At 38.4% G+C, this 20,617-nt stretch overlaps 1 protein-coding gene and 1 non-coding gene across 2 annotated transcripts in view; both read left to right on the top strand.

Annotated features, from left to right (window-relative positions):
- Positions 1-2,509: 2,509 nt before the first annotated feature.
- Positions 2,510-20,617, top strand: part of IARS1 (isoleucyl-tRNA synthetase 1) — a 125,897-nt gene continuing 107,789 nt past the window's right edge. The window contains 6 exon segments of the mRNA XM_042449814.1: positions 2,510-2,528; positions 6,006-6,131; positions 6,510-6,666; positions 7,466-7,585; positions 10,953-11,035; positions 16,323-16,440. Coding sequence (XP_042305748.1) covers positions 2,527-2,528; positions 6,006-6,131; positions 6,510-6,666; positions 7,466-7,585; positions 10,953-11,035; positions 16,323-16,440 — 606 coding nt within the window. The 5' untranslated portion in view covers positions 2,510-2,526.
- LOC121924584 lies at positions 4,660-4,792 on the top strand. Its single transcript, XR_006102688.1, has one exon. It is a non-coding gene; the product is annotated as a small nucleolar RNA SNORA84 (small nucleolar RNA).

The raw sequence follows: 20,617 nt of genomic DNA, 5'->3' as shown, positions 1-20,617 counted from the left end.
GTTAACAAGTACAAAGACAGCAATCTGAGGCACATCAGTGGCTATGGAATGGAGAAAGAGGGCAGTTCCTCTCTACTTCCAGTAATCGTTCTACTGAGGTTTGTGTGTGAGTACAGTATGCATGTTTGGCTTCTCACCCTCCATGGACACTGATTGTGGTTATCAGGGCTATACATGGGAATGCACATCCAACCTAGAGATTGTTTTGAAAAATACTTTTGAATTGGGTTACTATAACCTGAAAGAATTTAGTTCAGTTACAGCAGGTTGCTGATGTAGTATGCATTACTTTAGTAAACTTTACTTCACAACTTCCATGGTTCAAATGCTTCTTGATATTCATCTTTGTTTCTTGTAGGTTGGAGTCTTGCTTTCCTGTTAGTAGGAAGTTTAATACTGAGATCAGTCCCACTGGATGTTCTTTTCACTTAAAAACTGTGAGTAATTTAGCATTAATTAACAAATGAAATACAGTCGCCCTTTTTATACACGGATTTTTATACACAGATTCAACATACATGTTCAGAAAAAGTATGAATTTCAAATATCAAACCTTGTTTTTCCATTTTTTATAAGGGACACCATTTTGCTATGTCATTATATTTAATGGGACTTCCATGGATTTTGTATCCATGGGGATCTTGGAACCAAACCCCAGCATATAACAAGGGTCCACTGTACATATATTTTGTGGATGATACAGGATTGCAAACAATTTAATCTTGCAGACCCTTTTCACTGATAAATGAGCTGACTATGGAATAAGAGAAGCAATTTAGTTGTATTATTTAGTGCAAGTGTATTTATCAATGATTAAAAATTTCTTTGACATCATAAAAACACATAGAATTTTCTTCCATCATCTCTTCCTACATATATCTAAATGTACATATAACTGTCCTATAAGTTGAAAAATGTAACCCTTAATTAACCTTAAAAATTTGTGCTGACTTATCCTAGGTCATGTCGGTTTCAAGGAGTCGAGGCTGGCCTGTCCAGCTCAGGGGGAGAAAGAAGGATGAGGCTTAAAAAGTCCAAAGAGCCCTCCTTAACTGGGAGAAGTGGTCCTGGGTTGCTCCTTGACCTCCTCACGGCCCAGATCGGCTGTTGGGAGGGGAGTTGAAGATGGGGATCATCAAATGGATCAACTGAGGCTCACTCTAGGATGGTTTCGGCAGCCTTGGCTTTGCTTCCTTCTCCCTTGAGCTGTGTGGGCTTGCCTCTGCATGACCAATCTGGGAGGAGGTGTCTGTCAATGGTTTCTTTTCAATGATCTGCTCCGTCAACCCTCCCCCCAAAGTTACTGAATATGCAAAAGAATCCAATAATTCTGTAGCTGCAAGAGAATTTGGTGTCAATGAAAAGTTTAAGAAGCTACACTACAAAAAATGCTGAAGTCAAAGAAAGTGCTACATAACAAACCTGTGCCTTTTGATGAAATGGAAAAGGAAGGCACAAAATGCAGACAAATGGCTACATCGTGACTCAATCTAGCATTTGGATAAAGGCGCTGCAGATGGTGCAAAACGAAAACTGAAGGCCTTACACAGATCAGAGCATCAGCTGGTTGACGTATGAGGTTCATGAGCCGCTATGGTTTATACTTTCATTAGCGAACAAAGATCTTGCAGAAGCTGCCAAAAGACTTAGATGAAAAGGTCATTTCGCACCATAGATTTATTATGAAGTAGATACAAAAGAATGGCATTGATATGGCTAATAATGGTAATATTAATGAAACCTCAATAATTTTTGATGACTGGTAATTGAACTATAGCAAGCATTGGTGAAATTACCTTTCTTGTGCTAACAACCCGTCATGAGAAGACCCATTTCACAGTCATCCTATCTTGTCTGGCAGATGGCACAAAGTTGCATCTAGTGATAATATTTAAAAGAAAAACAATGCCAAATAATTTACATTTCCTGCAGGTGTAACTGTTTGTGTCCCTCTTAAGTCTGGATGGATGAGGAGGGCACTAAATGGTGGCTGCACAATGTGTGCAGTAGGTATTTAGGTACAAAGCTAAGATCATACCTATCATTATTGATGTAAGATGTTCTATGCGCATGTCATTCAAGATGTCAAGAAGTATTAACAATAATAATAAATTTTATTTCATTCCCACCTTTCCTCAAGGCGGGGCACAACATGCTAAAACACAATTAAAAATACACAGATCTACAGCCAGAATGCAATACTATAAAATCATTAAAATACATTAATAAGAGTTCATATATAGATTAAATGTCATCATTTAAAATTGACTACATAGGCCTGCAGGAAGAGAGATGTCTTTAATGCTATTTTAAAAGCAGCCAGAATTTTCAGCTGTCATCTCTCCTTCTTCAGGTCATTCCACAGTCTGGGGGCAGCAGGTGAAAAACTACTCTGGGAAACCATTGCCAGTCTAATCTTGGCCGGTTGGAGCAAACATTTCCCAGAGGACCTGAGTGTACTGGGCAGATTGTACGTGAGCAGGTGATCCTGTATGTAACCAGGACACAAACCATGTATGGTTTTAAATGTAATAACCAACACTTAATGCCTAGAAGATGCCTAGTAGCCAGTGGAGTCAGTGTGATGTGATTGCTCCCGGATGTACCAGTAATCACTCTAGCTGCCGTATTCTGAACCAGTTGTAGTTTCTGGCCTTGGTACAAAGCTAGCCCAATATAAAGTGCATTACATAAGTCCAGTCTTGAGGGTACCAGTGTGTGCACTACCATCGTTTGGTCCTCCGATTCTAGGAAGGGGCACAGTTGGCATGTCAGAACAGGCACTCCACACCGTCGGATCTGTCTGAGCTGTCATTTGGAGAGACAGATCCAGAAGCATTCCCAAACTGTGAACATAGTCTTTCGGTGGGAGCGTGACTCTCTCCAGAACTGGTTGACACACTTTCAGCCCTAGTTTAGCACCCTTAATAGTAAGCACCTTTGTCTAGATTCAGTTTCTATTTCAGCTCAAAGAAAATGAAAGAAAGAAAATGGCAAGTATGTTACGGCAATCCCAAGTGGCTTAACATTGATGCTGTAGCCATTGCATATTTTTCTCAACAAGCTTTTCAACTACGCAATATGTGGCAACAATGGATGTGTTCTGCTCAAGCAAAGTTAATGGAAAGAGTGAACCTGATGAAACCAGACATTGATTTGTTAGTGAAATGGTTAATGGATGCTTAGGCTTCAGTTCTGTCAGAAACAGTGAAGAAGTCGTTCTTGAAATTCAGCGTTAATGCTATTGATGGCACAGAAGATGAATCAGCATTGGATAATGATTCAGTGGATTGCAATAATGAAGATAACATGCATGCTGATTATGTCATTGAAGAACAGTTCCTGCATTTATTCAGTTATTCCAGAAATGGGGAATCAGGTTTTGAAGGATTTGAATAAGACATTTGTGTATGTTTGTCAGCTTTTCTGGGTTAAAATCAGGAAAAGTTATCACATTAAAGTTAAAGATTATAATCACTGCTAACATAAGACCCAAACAGACAGGCCAAAATGAAGCTGCTTTGAGTCACTTTGGAGGTATGCTCTTTAAATGATGCATGTGTCCTAAGGGGAAGGAAGCTGCGCCAAAGCCACGCTCCAGTCCTAAGGACTGGAGCACAGCTTTGGTGCAGCTTCTGGCCTCTTAGGATGTGTGTGTCATTTAAACAGCATACCTACAAAGTGACTGGAAGCAGCTTTATTTTGGCCTGTGTGTTTGGGCCCATAGTTACCATTTTCTTTTCTTTGCTTTTGCATACTTTTTTGACATACCCCTAAGTTTTACCCCGACTGATCTATGTGTCATAACAAAATCCATAATTTGGGCCCCAAAATCTGCCCTCGACTTATATGTGAGGTTGACTTATAAGTATATATGGTACATTCAGAAGAATTTTCAGCCCCTGTGATGACAGCTTAGTTATCTATTAGTTATCTAGTCATCCATTAGTGATGTGCAAGAGAATTTAAATAAATCAAACTCTGTTTTGGATGTCATTGTTTTCCCCAGTTTGCTTTCCTCCACTGAAAATTAGGTTGTTAATAAATCAGGAAGAGAGAGATATTTTTTATTTTGTTGACTATTTAAATCTTACTCAGTCTGAAAATTTTAGATTAATTTAGTCGTCCTGGTGTTTAGGACTTCAGCTCCCAGAAACAACAGCCATCTTGACCAATAGTCTGTGATTCTGGGAACTGAAGTCCTAAACCCCTAGAATGCCAGAGTTTGGGAAACACTGATTTAAAGTTAAAACCATAAAGAACATAGTAGGAGCAATGTTTGTTTTTTTTATGAATAAAACTCCAGCAATAAAATCATCTTTGGTTGTAACTAAAGGTCCAAGCATATAAATTGACATCCAAGCTTATCACTGTAACATCTTCAGAGATTGGGCCATACAAGCTTCTCTGTGGAGAGCATTGTACACAACGGAGAAAGCCTTTTTCTGTTTACTGTGCACCCCAGTAGAAAGCTTCTGAGCATGGGCAGTTCTCTAAGTATGGTCTTAAGCAGACATTTAGCTGCCTCCGGTAGGTTCAGATAAGAATTATTTTTCAGGAAACCTGTATAGGAGTGTACTGTAATGTTCTCTTAAACACCCTCTGAGACAGCTATTGCTTCTTCTTTTTGTAATGCTTTAAGGAAGGTTGTGCTTATGTGCCCTGTGGTTACTGGACACTGATATCTCAGTGCAGTGCTTCAGTTTGTAGAAATGGGCCAAAAGTAACACTTTGACTTACGCATGGAGTCTGATATGTTAGCAGCCTCCATAGCCCGGTCATTGTTACACATTACTGCTATTATATATGCACAGTGTTTTTTTTTTTCTGGAGGTAAGCATGCTCAGTTTTTTTGAAAGAAGGAAAAATTCTAACATGACTCTATACTTACCACGCAGACATTGAGGAGTAGCCCAAGCCAAGTAAATGCAACGAGCCAATGGTAAATGAAGGCATATCTATGGTTGCACTTAAAGCTTTGCATTTATTTGCCTCTGTCCCAACTTTTCTAGTATACATGTGGCACAAATGTTATTCTCTCAAGCTCCACAACGTCGTTTGCTTATTACAAGAAGCTGCTATCACATTCTTTTCATTTAATGGGACTGCAGAAGTAAACAAACTAAGGAATGTGTAAGACAGCAAACTGAATACATGAGTACTGAATACAATGTGTATTCAGTGCATGAGTACTGAATACAATGCATATTATTTCTGAATGCATGTGTACAAATGTGTTGTAAGTAGCTCACAGGGAACTACAGAGATGATGCTGGCAGTGAAAAGTATTTTGGTGTAAGCGGCAGCAATTTTTACTATCTTAGAGGCTGATCAGAGAGGCCAAGCTAACCTGTGCTATTCTGTTCTAGGTCCTCACTTGGGTTGCTCCCTGGGTTGGTGTGGGGATAGGTGGGGGTTCACATGCCTTGTGCCGCTCTGAACTTGCTACCAGTGCATGCTCCCTCCTTTGCTGCACTGTTGCTCCTACAGTGAAGTCTTCTGTTTTTGTGTCTGATGCAGAAATGGGGTGCCCTGTTTCTATGTCAGATATGGTGATGGAGGATTTCTCAGTAGGAGCAATGGTGTGGCAAGGCAAGGAGCATTGGGGGCCGTACAGACAGCCAGGGTTTGCCACAGAGTTTCCTGGAAACTCCATGCATGCAAACCAGGGGTCAAATAGTCCCGAGACAGAAGTTTATCCTGGGATTGGGTTGGATCCACCAGATCCGTGCCTGGTCTGCCAGGATCTGGCTTGACCTTGGCCCTGGGGTTTTGGCCTGTGTCGTCTAAACAGGATGACGTAAGGCTGGGGAGAACATAGGCCTTTTGGCTTGTTCAGACAGCCCCTTAGGTTGTAGCAACTGGAAGCCTTGACTACTGACTCATTCTAATTGAAATTGTTGTATTAAGTCATATGTGCTACAAAAGGTATTTTTTAATATAACTTATGCTCTTTATAAAAAAAGTTGGTCATAATTTTATATGTATTGCCTTGTTTCATACAGGGAAACAATGGTCCAACAAGTTGCAGAAAACATAAACTTTCCAAAAGAGGAAGAGAAAATATTACAGATTTGGAACAAGCTTAATTGTTTTCAAGAATGCCTAAAACAGTCCAAAAACAGGCCAAGGTAAGCTTATACATTCCCAGTTTTTTTTCTTTGACTTTCCTGTAAAACAGAAATAGCTTTTATTCACAACTATTTTCTCTCAAAGTTTTTGCGATATATTTGATGCTAATAAATTGTGATGTTTTGACCCTCAGAGTAACATTAAAAAAGATAATACATGAGTAGGAAGATGTCTGATAGAATGACATGTTGTATTAAAACACACACACACATGCACAATCCTCCATTTTATAATTATGACATTATTGACTACTAGCTTTGCGTATGGAGTAATAACATTAAAAAAATGTATTAAAACATTTCTTTCTTTTTTTTTCCTCCTTAGAGAGAGATTTTTGTTTCTAAACGTGTACTGCTAATTTTTTATTTGTTAAATAGGTTTACATTCTACGATGGGCCTCCATTTGCCACAGGACTTCCTCATTATGGACACATACTTGCAGGAACCATTAAAGACATAGTAACTAGATTTGCTCACCAGAGTGGATTTCATGTGGATAGAAGATTTGGTTGGGATTGCCATGGTTTGCCTGTGGTATGCTGCATGTTTTTTTGTATTTTCTTAGTATATAGTTAGAATTCTGAAATATAACCATGTTAGTCTGGAATATCAATAGGTGAGAGGATCTTGTCACAACTTTGAAACTAACTGAACAAAAGAAGTTGCAGCGTAAGCTTTGGTGGATCTGAGCAAATACACCTAGTCTGCAAAAGTTTATGCTATTATGTTCACTCAGTTAGTCTGAAAGATGCTACAAGATCCCTTTGCATATATAGTCTTCTTGATTATCTGTTGATTCCTGATATTCTGCTGTGCTAATAGAAAACTCCATATGAATCTCTTCTATATGACAAAAAGGCTGAGTTTTGACTTGTTTTGATAGCAGTTTACCTGTGGAGTTTGAATGTTTGTTTTGGTTTTGTAAACCCGAAAAGAAAGCTGAACTTTCTAATGAATTGTTTACTTTGAATTTGCCAAATATTAGTGGTCTGAATGTAGTGAAATGTGGGTTTCATCCAGTTATTAGGCAAGCAAATCTCTGCTCATACATTGGAGTGCCCCTTTGCCTTCTCTTGCCCTGCACTCTCCAAAATCTGGTCTGAGGGGTCCATTGATCTGTTGGAGCAGATGTGAGATTAGATGGGAGGAGTTTGCTCTACCAGTGATTTCTGTTTTGCTCATGGACAGCCCATGTTGGATACACCTCAATTTGTTTATTCTGAACAATGTAATAATCAAACTCAAAGTGTTACCATTACAAACTGTTTGTGACCACACAACACATTTGGGGTTTTGTTTTGTTTTGTTTTGTGATCTGTGTGTGTGTTTTCAGGAATATGAAATTGACAAAGCCTTAGGCATCAAAGGACCAGAAGATGTTGCAAAAATGGGAATTGCAGAATATAACAAAAATTGCAGAGGGATTGTTATGAGATACTCACAAGAATGGAAAGTAAGTGAAAGATACTTTCTTAAACCTCAGTCTCCAGAACAATGTCTTCATCAGTATGCATTCACTCTTCTTCTCTAACCCATCTATGCATGGTTTTTACTGTTGTTGTGCTCACTCCAGCAGCACATATAGAGAAATTGCTTTTTTGTTGGGATTCAAAAAGCTAGTTTTGAGATCCAATAGTTGTTTGAACCTTGGTTAGGATAGTGGTTCCCAACCTTTTCTATGCCCTACACACCTAGGAAATGTTTGGTAAATGTTTGCACTTGCTATAAAAATAATATCACATTTGAAGATGAAGAAGTCTAATACAGTATCTCATTTTTGAACCACAAATGGAACCGTATACAATAATGTGGGTGAATAAACTGAGCGTTTAAAAAAGAAACTTTTAACTCATTGTATAAATTGCCAATCTAAATTGAGCAATTAGATTCTGATTTATTCAGGAAAAAATTGAGTGATGACTTGTGACTCATCACTCAAGACCACTCTTTGTTATGCCTTTGCTTGGCCATAAAAACCCACTGGGTGACCTTGGGCACACAGCACTCTCTCATCCACAGAGCAAGACAAGGCAAACCCCATCTGAACAAATTTTGCTAAGAAAATCCTGTGATAGGTTTTTCTTAGGATTGCCATAAGTCAGAAACAAAGGCACACAACAACAACCTGATATAATTTTAAGTGAGTAGCAAATCTTTCATCCTATGCTATATCGCAGACTGCTTTGTTTTCAAAAGTATTGTGAAGTAAACAACTGTTCAAAAAACACAAACACAAGGTCACCTTTAGCTAATATAACTAATTGTATGATTCTTGGATCCCAACTGTTAAAAATAAATACAGAAGTCTTTAGGTGATGTTTCCTCCACTTTCTTTCTTTTTTGCTCTGAAGGTCCTTTAGCATCAAAGAGCAAATGTTTGTAGTCTGTGTCTTAGAATGAAGAGAGTTCCAGTGCAGTAGCAATTATAGCACCACAGTTCTGGTTTTATAACTAGTTAGCAGAGCAATCAAAGTGATGCTGTAAATTTTACAACAAATACTGTTACTAAATATGGAGTGAGAAATACCAGACATACAAGCTGGGCTTAGAAAAAAAGAGGCACTAGGGAATATCTTGCAAACATAAGGGCCTGGACAGACAGGCCAAAATAAAGCTGTTTTGGGTCACTTTGGAGGTATGCTGTTTAAATGACACACACAACTTGAGAAGCCAGAAGCTGTGCCAAAGCTGTGCTCCAGTCTTTGAGACTGGAGCAAGGCTTTGATGCGGCTTCCAGCCTCTTAGGTCGCATGCAGCATTTAAACAGCATACCACCAAAATGACTCAAAACAGCTTTATTTTGGCCTGTCTGTCTGGGCCCATAAGTTGGATGAAAGAGTGCACCAAAATTTTTGGAAGAAAATCATCTTGCTTTCTATGAATTACAACAAAACCTATGATTATCTAGAATAGATGATGAAAGAGTATGGCTCTTTTAAAAAGAAATGGGTGTGCCACCACATTTGACTGTCTTGATGTGAAACCTATACTTGGAAGAAGAGGCCACCCTGAGAACAGAATATAGAGAAAAAGAATGAATTCCAGTTGGTAAGAGGTGCATGGGTGGGTTAGACAAGGCTGCATTTTATCATCCCATTTGTTTAATTTATATGCTGAACATATCATATGTAAAGATGGATTACACACAGTTGAAGGAGGTGTGAAAATTGGGGGAAGGAACATGTGCAGTTTAAGATACACAAATGACGCCATGCAACCAGTAGAAAACTGCTTGGAGCAGCTATTGAAGAAAGCACAAAAGCAGACTTACAGTTCAATGTTAAGAAAACAAACAAGATGATGACAGATAATATACATAACTTTAAAAAAGATGATGAAAATATTGAAGTAAAGATTTTCTGTACTTTGGCTCAGTCATTAAAAAGGAGGCTAGAGTCAAGTAATAAGACTGGAACTTAGAAGGATAGTTCTGAAAAAGCTAGACATGACCCTCAAGTGTAAAGGTATATTACTGAATACCAAAGTCAGCTTTGTCCATGCCATAATATTTCCAGTTGTGAAAACTGGACAGTGAAGAAGGCTGATAGGAAGAAAATGTGTTCTTTTGATGATGTTGTTATTATTATTATTATTAACCTTTATTTATAAAGCGCTGTAAATTTACACAGCGCTGTAATACAATCTTTTTAATTGGATGGTTCCCTGCCCTCAGGCTTACAATCTAAAAAGACACGACACAAAGGGAGTGGTGGTGGGGAAGGAGTCTCTCTAGTAGGATAATACATATAAAATAGATAGCAATACAGGAAATGATTCAATAAAACAGACAACAAAAGAACATCAAATAGCAAGTGACAATTATGCAATGCCTGGGAACGCTGCCCTGAACAGGATGGTCATTAACTCTGTTTTGAAGCTGGTTAAAGAAGTGATGGCTCTTGCTCGCGGGGGAAGAAGGTTCCAGGAGTGAGTGATGTGGTGATGGAAGAGAGTTCTGTGGATACCATGGACTGCTTAAAAAAACAAAAATGGAGCAAATCAACCTTGAACTCTCTGGAAGGCAAAACAACAACAGCAACAAAAAACCAACAACTAAATTAAGACTATTGTATGGGGTGGTTTGGAGGTCTCTCATTCTAAGGTTGCCATAGGTTGAAATCGACTTGACCACAGTTAACAACAACAGTTAGCAGCAGTCGTGTTGGTATCTTTCTGGTCTTCTCCCAAACCTAAAAGTTTACAGTATTTGTAGCCTGAATATAAGCTAAACATTGTTCATTTCCCACATTATATCATCTTGGTAACCCATGTAACATGATAGATTGCAGAAGTGATTAATTCTGATTTGCATGAGGATTGGAAATTATGTTTTTTGATGCCTGCTTCCAGACTTCCTTGAACAGCATAGCTGTGGTTTTCAGGAAATGGACTTTGATAGCAAGGTGTATCTCCAGTCTCTTAACCGCAAACCATGAGCTATGTCCCCTAGTGGTTTGGGGTTAAGGACTGGCAAGATTCTGAAAATCTGACTGCTAACATTACCTGCAGTCTTTTAGGTTTTCCTCATAGCCATGAGAGTTGATGTTAGAGTAAGTTCTTGTTTTGCCCATGAGGTCTAGTTGGAGTTGTAGAAGAGAAGGGGCATCAGGCTGCAAGATACAAAGTTTTTATGTAAATAATCTACAACACATGAATCCAACGTTTTGCAAAGCCCAATAATATCAAAACAGATTTTTTTTTAAGACAGAGCTCTGTCCTTTTTGTTCCGTTGGCTTGCCAGAGCACAACATAATTTTCCTTCTTTGTGCAAACAAGTATTACTTAAGCTGTTACTTCAGTGTCATTTAATTTCTTTGCAGACGAGTATTACAAGACTTGGACGGTGGATTGACTTTGACAATGATTATAAAACTCTGTATCCAGAATTCATGGAGACTGTGTGGTAAGTATATTTTGGTTTACGTGTATCAGAGTATTTATTTGTTCATGGTTTTTCTCAAAATATGTTTTTCCAGACTGGGCATAAAATTTAACATACTTAGATATCTCAGCAACAAAACGTTACTCTAAAGTATAGCAGATTTCTTCATTCAGATATGAAGATCCAGTATTTACTTCTGTAGAAATCACCCCAACACTAAGCTGGTTTTTTCTTCTTTATTGAGAATATAATAATATAATATTCTTAACAGGAGTAACATTAAGAAAGGTTTGTAGAAGGTGTAAGTGTATAACAACATAAATAGACATTCTCATACTAGAGAAATGATGATACTTTACCATATTTGTTAAGCTGGGCTGAGAGATGATTTTTGATTGTAAAAATGCATACTAACTCTTCCATACAACCTTGATTATGTGAAAACATAATGAATGAAATTTGTTGCCACTTCCCAAACAGCATTGAGATAAATCTTGCTAAGAAAACCCCATAATAACATTCCGGAAACACTGGAAATCACTTGAAGGCATACCACCACAATAACAGACAGTTATTGGCAACTATAAACTACCCAGTGTTGTTGGAAATGGGAGTTTCATGCATTTTTAATCATCATATCTTCTTCAAATAGTGATTTCCTTGTCAAAATTGTTTTTATGGTTCCTTCAATAGTTATTAGGCCTTGGGACATTGTGGTTTTCTAGCTGCACTTTTTATTTATTCCTTTTTTTTAAAAAAATGGATGCATCTATTGTTTATCAGTACTGGCATTGTTTCTAGCTTAGCCTCAGTGAGTCTGATAATCTTGAGGGATCATAGGCCCATCATTTGATCCAGAATTATCTTGGAGATATATTATAAAATTCCCTAACTATTTTTCCCCATTTTCCTCCCCCCCCTCTTTGACCACACTGGGACTCCTCCATAAGCTATCCAGTATAACCTGACCAATGTTTGTGCTCTGCACAATACTGCAGTCTTGCCTCTGGCATTGTTGCCATCGTGTTTCTTGCTTGGCCTTTGAGTCCCATTACTCTGTGTTCCAAAACAGCATATCCACTCCATGTTCTCTACTCGTATCTTGCTGTCTTCTACTCTTCTGCCATGTACTACCTATCTTTGCTGGTCTTTCATTCCCCCACCACTTTCTCAGGTGCTGTCTTTACTTTATCCATAAGGGATAGCGCTATAATAAATGAAGCAATGAATACTCTTTTGACCTATTAATATTTGACATCATCCTTCCTGTTCTTGCTTCTATTCAAAGATTCAGCTTTCAGTTTTATGCATTGTTTCCCCCTTCTCTGCTGCAGCTTCCCAAGAACCTCTACTATCTTTCCCCAAAGAAAAAAGATGCAGGTGTGTTGGGGAGGTGGTTCTAGAGCAGTGATTCCCAAACTTTGGTCCTCCAGGTGTTTTGGGACTTCAACTCAGCCATATTGGGCAACTGTCTAGAATTCTAGGAGGTGAAGTCCAAAACCTGTGGGTGACCCAAGTTTGGGAATCACTATCCTAGAGGATCAGAGTTTCTGGAACATTAGTTAAATCAGAAAAAGTTGCAGGGTGTTTTGGCTATTAACTTAGTAGTTGTTCTTAGTTGCAGCTTGCAAATGACAAGTGTGGTGTAGGGTTTGCTGCTTGTCCCATTCTGAAACTATGAGTACTGAACTTAAGGATAAATTTATAAGTCGAGTTTTTAGAGTACTTTGGAATTCATGATTTATTCCAGTAGTATTTGGGGCTTATGTTACTTATAGATGTTCTATTTAATTTTTATTACAGTTTATTGATAGATCCAACAATTTATTCATGGGTTAGATATAAACAGAGGAAATTAATTAAATACATAATAAATAAATGCATAGAATAAGCCCAAAGAAACCAAAAGGAAATTGAGTTAGAATCCAAAGGCTCAAGAACACTGCAACCTGTTCCTGTATGCTCAAGAGTACTCCAGATTGTACTTTTAAACATTACTTGTTACGGCAGCCCATAGTAGGTTCTGTGGCAAAGCAACATTTTAAAAAGAAATGAGCTAAACAGTGTTCTAAACACGACCTGGATGTATTCTCAAAAGCATTTTAATCTCTTATGTCTTCCTTTATTTTTGTTTTAATTGTTTTTGTGTGTGTAGTTTGTTTTATCAGATAATTGTTAGCAGCCTAAAGTGGTTTGTGGAAGAAAGGGTCGGGTAGAAATCAAATAATAAATGATTTATCAGCTGTTCAAAGAAAGGCCTGATGCCTTGGCAATGAATAATTTGTTTTGCAGTTAGTCTGAATACTAAAATTATTTTTATTCATTTACTAAGCCAATCTATGAAGTGTATTTTTAGGTAAAATTATATTAACCATACTCACTTTGAATGATCTTGTGATGCGCTTATATAATTTCTTGAAGTTTTTTGGTTCACTTGCATTTTACTGTGGCAGGCAGGTTTTCATGCTGTCACTTGTCTTGCTTGCTGTTATGAGTGCTTCTGTTTTCTGAAAAGTGTGACAAATTGTATTCCTCCTCCTAACCTAGGTACCTTAGAGGCGATTGATCCCTCCCCAATTGTAATGTTGGGAGAAGGGTTGTGTTTTTTTTGTTGTTGTTGTCGTGCATGACCAGCCTTGTCAGGAAAGAGAGGGAGGATTTTCTTGGTTGCTGTTCATCTAAAATCCCCAGAATACTTTGAACAAGCAGTGGCTTACTTGCATCTTCTTTTGTTCCTGCAGCAGATGGAAGTGGGGGGTTTCTTCAGCTGCAGGGCAGCCAAAAGTAGTAGAGAAGAGAAAAGGGCTGATGATCACCCTTTTTAGTCTTGGCTTTCTGAAAATGGTGGACTCCTGGCAGTAGGTATCTTTGTCTTTTTGGAGTGGAAAGCCCAATGCCTAGGTTTTCTGAGGTCTTTCCCTGGTTTATTTTTTCCTCTTCTATTGCTGTTGAAAGAATTGTTTCTACATAGGCTACACACACACACACTCACTTAAAAAACTTGCTGGAAATCTACCAGAGTGAAGTAATTGGAGGAAACCGAAAAACCCACAAAAAACCAGTTGGAGGTGTATTTCTAGACTTTGTCCCTTCATAGAAGAGAAATGCTAAAGAAGACATTGGATTGTATATCCAGTCTGATCTTTTGGAAAGCATTGATAGGCACTCACAAAATAGGTGGCGTGCAGTGGAACACTTAAGTTGGCAATAGCTGCATTCATCATCAGAATTGCCAGGTAGTGGGTCTCTGTCCTCTTCAAGCCCTCATACTCCAAAGGACTGGCAAGCCTTCAAGAACAGGTTTTTCAGTGACCTGGAATGCTGTAGGCTTGTGAAAAAGAGAGCCCTAACACTGGCCTAACACAGCTTTGAATTTAACCCAGTGATTCCTATTTTAACCTTAGCAGCACAGGTAGACATGAGCAACTGCTATATTTTGAGATGTGTCTGGTCATATGCAGGCTAATTATTTATGTGTATTTACATTTATTTTCTTAGCAAACAAGCATTTTTAATAGTAGTCTGAAAGGTGAACTTATTTGAATATTGCTGCAAATAATTGTGAGATGTAAATGCGTAAAAAACGCTTGCAGGAAGAAAGATACTATCCCTGCACTTGCAGGAGGTTCCACAAGAGGGAAGTGTTGACTCGAATTTGGCTTAGCAGTTTTAGTTATTTGGTAGTGAAGCCTATGAGTCTTGTGCTATATATATTTATATCTGTATATTCATGGTATTTGAGCATCCCCCCCACTAGTAAAACGTTTTCCTGTTTGGAAGATAGCCATTAAATAAAATACTTCATATGTCATAAATATGTGTAGGAGCATACCACTTCTAATGTTTAGGATGTAGAAACCTAGCTTTGGCAAAATCAATAGTTATCTTATAGCAAGGAGAACATGTTGTTCTATGCTCCTACAGCCTTACTTGTTGTCTGTTAAATGTATTTTAACAAGCAGGGGGTTTGAATGTGTATTTTGCTGATTATTATAATTGCATCAGGTGTGGAGCAAGGAATAACCTTTTTTTCTGGTGTGATCTTTTGTGAAAATCCTTCCTCTAAAACTGCTGTCTGAATTTGGGAGGAAACCACACCTTGGTTTCCTTCCCTCTTTCACTTAAGACAATTTAATAATGAGCAGTGAATGCTCAGGCAACATCTTATTGATTCATCTAAGGATATCTTCTTAAGACAGCACTTTTTATTTTAAGAAAATATGGTAGGCTGCCTACTCCATTTTTGTACTGCTGCTTAGGAAGAGCAGCACTAAGAAAGAGTGATACAAGAAAATATTGTGAGAAAAGGTAGAGAAAGGCCTGTTACAGACAGCCAAAATAAAGCTGCTTCAAGTCTCTTTGGAGGTATGCTGTTTAAATGGTGCATGCACCCTAAGAATCCGGAAGCTGCACTAAAGCTGCATTCCAGTGCTTAGGAATGGAGTGTGGCTTTGGCGCGACCTCCGGACTCTTAGGACCCATGCATCATTTAAATAGCATACCTCCAAAGAGACCCAAAGCAGCTTTATTTTGGCAGTCTGTAACAGGCCAAAGACACCAAAGAAAAGATCAGAGTTGAGTTTTGGATTAAGAAGCAGCAACAGTGTTTTGTACTAAGTTTATGATATGTACCATATGTACCAAGTCTCAGATAGAGTTGTGAATTAAAATGGGCAAGTCAGTTTTTGGTGGTAATTTTGGTTCACCAAAAGAGCTGGTAGAATAGGAAAAGGTTGATGTAGCCTGTATACGTCATGGTCAGGATTTACAGCTCACCAGAAATACATCACTGGATATTGGCCATCAAATTGCAGTCACTACAGTATAGCTCAACGGGTTCATGACAAAGCCACAGAAACGGCCGGAATGAATGATGAATTAACACCAGGCTTGTGTTTGAGAGTGGCTCATGTTACTGATTGTCTTGAGTTGCCCCCCAATCTAGGGAACTTTCTGTTGCAAGAAATTTGGGAAAGACTCTCTCCAAGTACTTCAACATCCATACTGAATAATGTTTGGAACTCCTTCAGACATTATAGCAGTGGAAGATGACTAACTTGACTTTTAATTATCCCTTGTACCTTCTAGCATAATTGCTCTCTGTCAAGATTTTGGGCCAAATGTAATTTTATAAAAAATATTGGCAACGAACCCAGCAGGAAGAAACTAATTTGTAGCAGAGACTATGGGTTTATTTTCTACAAGTGGTTAATGAATTTGTTTGTCCATCACAGAATTCAGGTTTTAGTAAAACTACCCTGTTCTGTTTGAATACTCAAATGGTATTTTTGTTTTATTTTTTCTTCAGGTGGGTTTTCAAACAACTGTATGACAAAGGATTGGTATACCGAGGAGTTAAAGTCATGCCTTTCTCAACTGCGTGTAACACACCCCTTTCTAACTTCGAGTCACATCAGAATTATAAGGTATGTAGCCTGGTATACGCAATAATCTTAGGTAGCTACTGAATTGCACGTGACTATGGAAATATTAAGTAGGTTCTGAGGATGGAGTGCAGGCTCTATCAATATATATATCTAAGAACATTCTTACTTAATTCTTTATATTGTATATTTCATTGTCACATTTTTATTGTGAACCACCCTTGGAACCATTGGCTAAGGTTTGTGTGGAAAATCTTAAAATAAACACATAACACCTATTCTGAAAGATCTGCACTGGATGCCTATTCGCTTTCGAGCACAATACAAGGTGTTGGTTATTACCTATAAAGCCCTACATGGCTTGGGCCCGAGTTACTTGAGGGACCGCATCTCCCCATATAATCCGCCCTGCACACTCAGAACAACCGGGAAGAACTTGTTGGAAATTCCACCTTCTAAATATGCTATTACTTCCCAGATGGCCTTCTCAGTAGCGGCCCCACAAATCTGGAATAGTCTTCCTGACAAGCTCCGTCTTATCACCCCCCTGGAAACATTTAAAAAGAGGCTTAAAACCTTCCTCTTCTGTAAAGCCTTCACCCCTGGAAAATGAAGTCGTGTACTCTGAGCCCATTGACTCTCTACCTCACCCTATTGATTGATTGATTGATTGATTGTTTTTAGATTGTATATTGTATTTAGTGTTCTTGGTTTTATCTATTTTATGATGTATTTTGTAATTGGTTTTAAACTCTATGTAAACTGCTTTGATCCTTGGAAAAGTGGTATATAAATAAAAATTTATTATTATTATTGTATAATAATGTGAAGGTACTACTTTTTACCCATGAATCTTTAATGTGGGACCTTGAGATCTTAGGTCTTAGCTCCTGCTTTTTATGGGCAGCTTAATTGCTGAATAATATTAATTCATGGAGATAATTTTAATATAAATCTAGAAGCATCTAAAACAGATGATAAATGTCTTTGACTAGTGTCTAAAATATAAACTGTGTGGGTACCAAGTGAAGGGCTGAACAAACCGCCTCTAAGGGGTGGTCTCCAACTGCCTGTTTGACGCCTGATTTAGGCTGTGGCAACTACACGCTGTGGTCCCAATTTGGTACTTCCATGGCGCAAAAAGGAGTCGAAAAAAGCGGAAAGGGTACCTTAGCTGCATGTAAGCACTATGCCAAAGACACAGTGTGATGCTGCTTGCCGTCTGGTCAGGCGGACAATGTGGGTGTGGTGTCCGGGTGGCCGGTGTGTGGATGCCATGCCTCTACTCTGCTCCATACGCTGGCTCTTTATGCTGGTCTGTTGAGGCCCTGTGTCTACCGGGAAGAGGAGTTTACAAAGGGGCCAACACAGAATGCTTTCTCTCTCCTGTAGCCTCCTGACTACTTTATTAGGCAGGCCATCATACTCTAGGCTGCAGCTTTTCAGGCCTTTAAAGGTGAACTCCAGTGCTTTGAATTGGACACAGAAATAATTTCGAAGCCAATGCTAACAGAGAACTGGGACAATACAGTCTTATTTCCTCACCCCAGTAGATATCCAAGCAACTTTGGTTTGGGCTAACTGAAGTCTCTGAACTTTTTCCTTGAAAATCCTATGCCCATGGAATGATATTCATATAGTTTATTCTCAGTGGCTGTCCAGCAACCTTTGAATTCCCTCTAACAGATTTCCAAACCTAAACAGATAGCATAAAAAAAAACCCTTTCAATACATTGTTTAGGTTATCTGTTAATGGGTAAATGTTAATGGCATGTTGTCTCTGTGGCAGGTTGAAAATGTGAATCTGTTGCTATTTACATTTTGAATACAGTAGGCCCTGGCCCTAGATGTCCACTGGGGTTTGATTCCAGGAATCTGACACCCCCCCCCCCAATTGGTAACAAAATCCGTGGATGCTGAATTCCCATTATATATAATGATGTAGTAAAATGGTGTCCCTTATATAAAATGGCAAAAACAAGGTTTGCTTTTTGGAATTTTAAAAAACATAGAGGGTTGAATGCATGGATATGGTGGGTCTACTATAGTTTTAAAAACTGTTACTTATTTAAAGCTTTTAAAAATTTGGTTCTGGTATTTTTTTATCGCTGTAAACAGTTCTGAGCCCCAAAGTGAAAGTAGACTATACAAATTAAAAATGAGAAATGATGTACACTGTCTTTCATATACTAAGTAATATATTACATGGGTGTGGAAAGTAAGGGTAGGAATGGAGGTCCCTTTTTGGCATCATACTGAACAAAATGTGCTCAATAGTCACCAGTCTTCCTATGTAGTTCTCTGGACTGCTTCAGCTGTCTGAAATGTATACTGTTATAGATGCAAAAACTTGAAAATAGACTTCAGTTAACGTTTAGAGGAAAAATAAACATCAGGAGTCTCTTTTCTTTTTTAAAAAACGAAGCAGCTTACGTTTTCTATGAGAACTCATGAAATACCAAACCAAGTTATCCAGCCATAAAAAAGAGTGATGCCCTTAAGCTTCCCAGGATTCTCTAAATGCCTGTTAATCGGAACATAGCATGCACAAATGGTCCTTATCTTGTTCTAACACAAAGCTTGTTTTCCTCAAAGTCAGCTTATTTTAGAAGGCAAGGCAAAGAGAAAAATAGCTCACCAATATTCTGCAAGTGTAGGGTTGTTCATCGTGCAAAATGCCAATAAATGTTCAGTGCAATTTTTCCAACTATATTTAGCACTTCAGCAAACCGTGAAGGTGGGTGGTAGCATACAGAATTACTTACAGACTGAATAGAATGGGTAACAGTTATATAATAACTGGGAAAGCTTCTTGGCATCTTGACTGCTGATTGAGCTTCATGCTTGCCATATGAACTCCCTCTGTAATAATCCTTAGCTCTAATATAAATATAGTGGGCCCTCCACATTTGCTGGAGTTAGGAGCACAGGGCCCCCATGAAAGTGGAAAACTGCAAATAAAAAAACACATTTTTTTTTTTACCTGAGAGAACATATCTCTAGGAATCACTAGGTCCTCCAGTGCAACTCTGTGGTCGACATCTGCTAGAAGTTGACCATAGAAGCATGCTGGAGAACCTGTGAATACCTAGATAAGTATTTTCTCAAGGAATCTCTAGGTCCTGGAGTGCAACTCTATGGGCACCTTATGGCAGAATTGTGTTGGAGGATCTAGAAATTTCTAGAGAGAACATGCTGATTAAATTTGCAAATAATCAAATCCACAGATGTCAAAGCCACAAATGTGGAGGGCCAGCAGTATCTTCAGAACTATATACAGGAATGAGAATCATGCAGCCCTCTAGATTTTGTTGGATTACATCTTTCATCAAAGTAACCAATCATGAGAAATGCTTTTAGTTGCAGTTATTTTTTTTACGGTATTTATACCCCACCCTTCAGTCCTAAAGTCTATATTTTATATTTAATCTCATATCTCAGTTTAGCTATATCTTCAGATACCCAAGCCTGTGCTTATGCAATTAATGAAGTTTACATAGGCTCAGAAGAAGGAACCAGGAAGAGAATTAAGGATATTTAGTTGCCTATCCACACTATTTACCTTTTCAGTTTATCAAACCAGTTTGCATCACTATTTTCATCATTTCTGAAACATTTGTTATTGTTTGCCTTCAATTTGACTTTGAATTATAATGACCCTTTCAATAAGATGTGGCATTGGGGTGTGAGTGTTGAACTACAACTCTGGAGGCCAGGGTTCAATTCCCGCTTGGTCATGAAACCTGCTGGGTGACCTTGGACAAGTCACATGCTCTCAGGGGAAGGCAATGACAAACCTCCTCTGAACAAATCTTGCCAAGAAAACCATGAGGGTCACTATAAGTAAAAAAGATTTGAAGGCACACAACAGCAACATGAATGAGAACCCTCCAAGAGCCCCAGCCATCAGAGGACCTGCTGAGGTATTGCAGACAGAGGGCCATGGCATCTTTCATTGAGTCTATCCATCTATAATGTGAACACACTCTTTTCCTACCGCCTTCTACTTTACCAAGTATTATTTTCTTTTCCAGTGAGTTGTGTCATCTTATGCAGTGGTCCATAGTATGACAGCTGCAATGTAGTCATCTTTGGCTCTAGTGAGAATTCAGGCTTGATTTGCTCTAAGACCAATTCTTTTGTATTTTTAGCAGACCATGGTATTTGTAAAATATTAATCCAGTACCATATTTCAAATGAGTTACTTTTCTTTCTGTCC

This window comes from Sceloporus undulatus, chromosome 2 (genome assembly GCF_019175285.1).
Source record: "Sceloporus undulatus isolate JIND9_A2432 ecotype Alabama chromosome 2, SceUnd_v1.1, whole genome shotgun sequence".
In the NCBI taxonomy this organism is placed as follows: domain Eukaryota; kingdom Metazoa; phylum Chordata; class Lepidosauria; order Squamata; family Phrynosomatidae; genus Sceloporus; species Sceloporus undulatus.
This window is presented reverse-complemented; position numbering and strand designations above follow the sequence as displayed.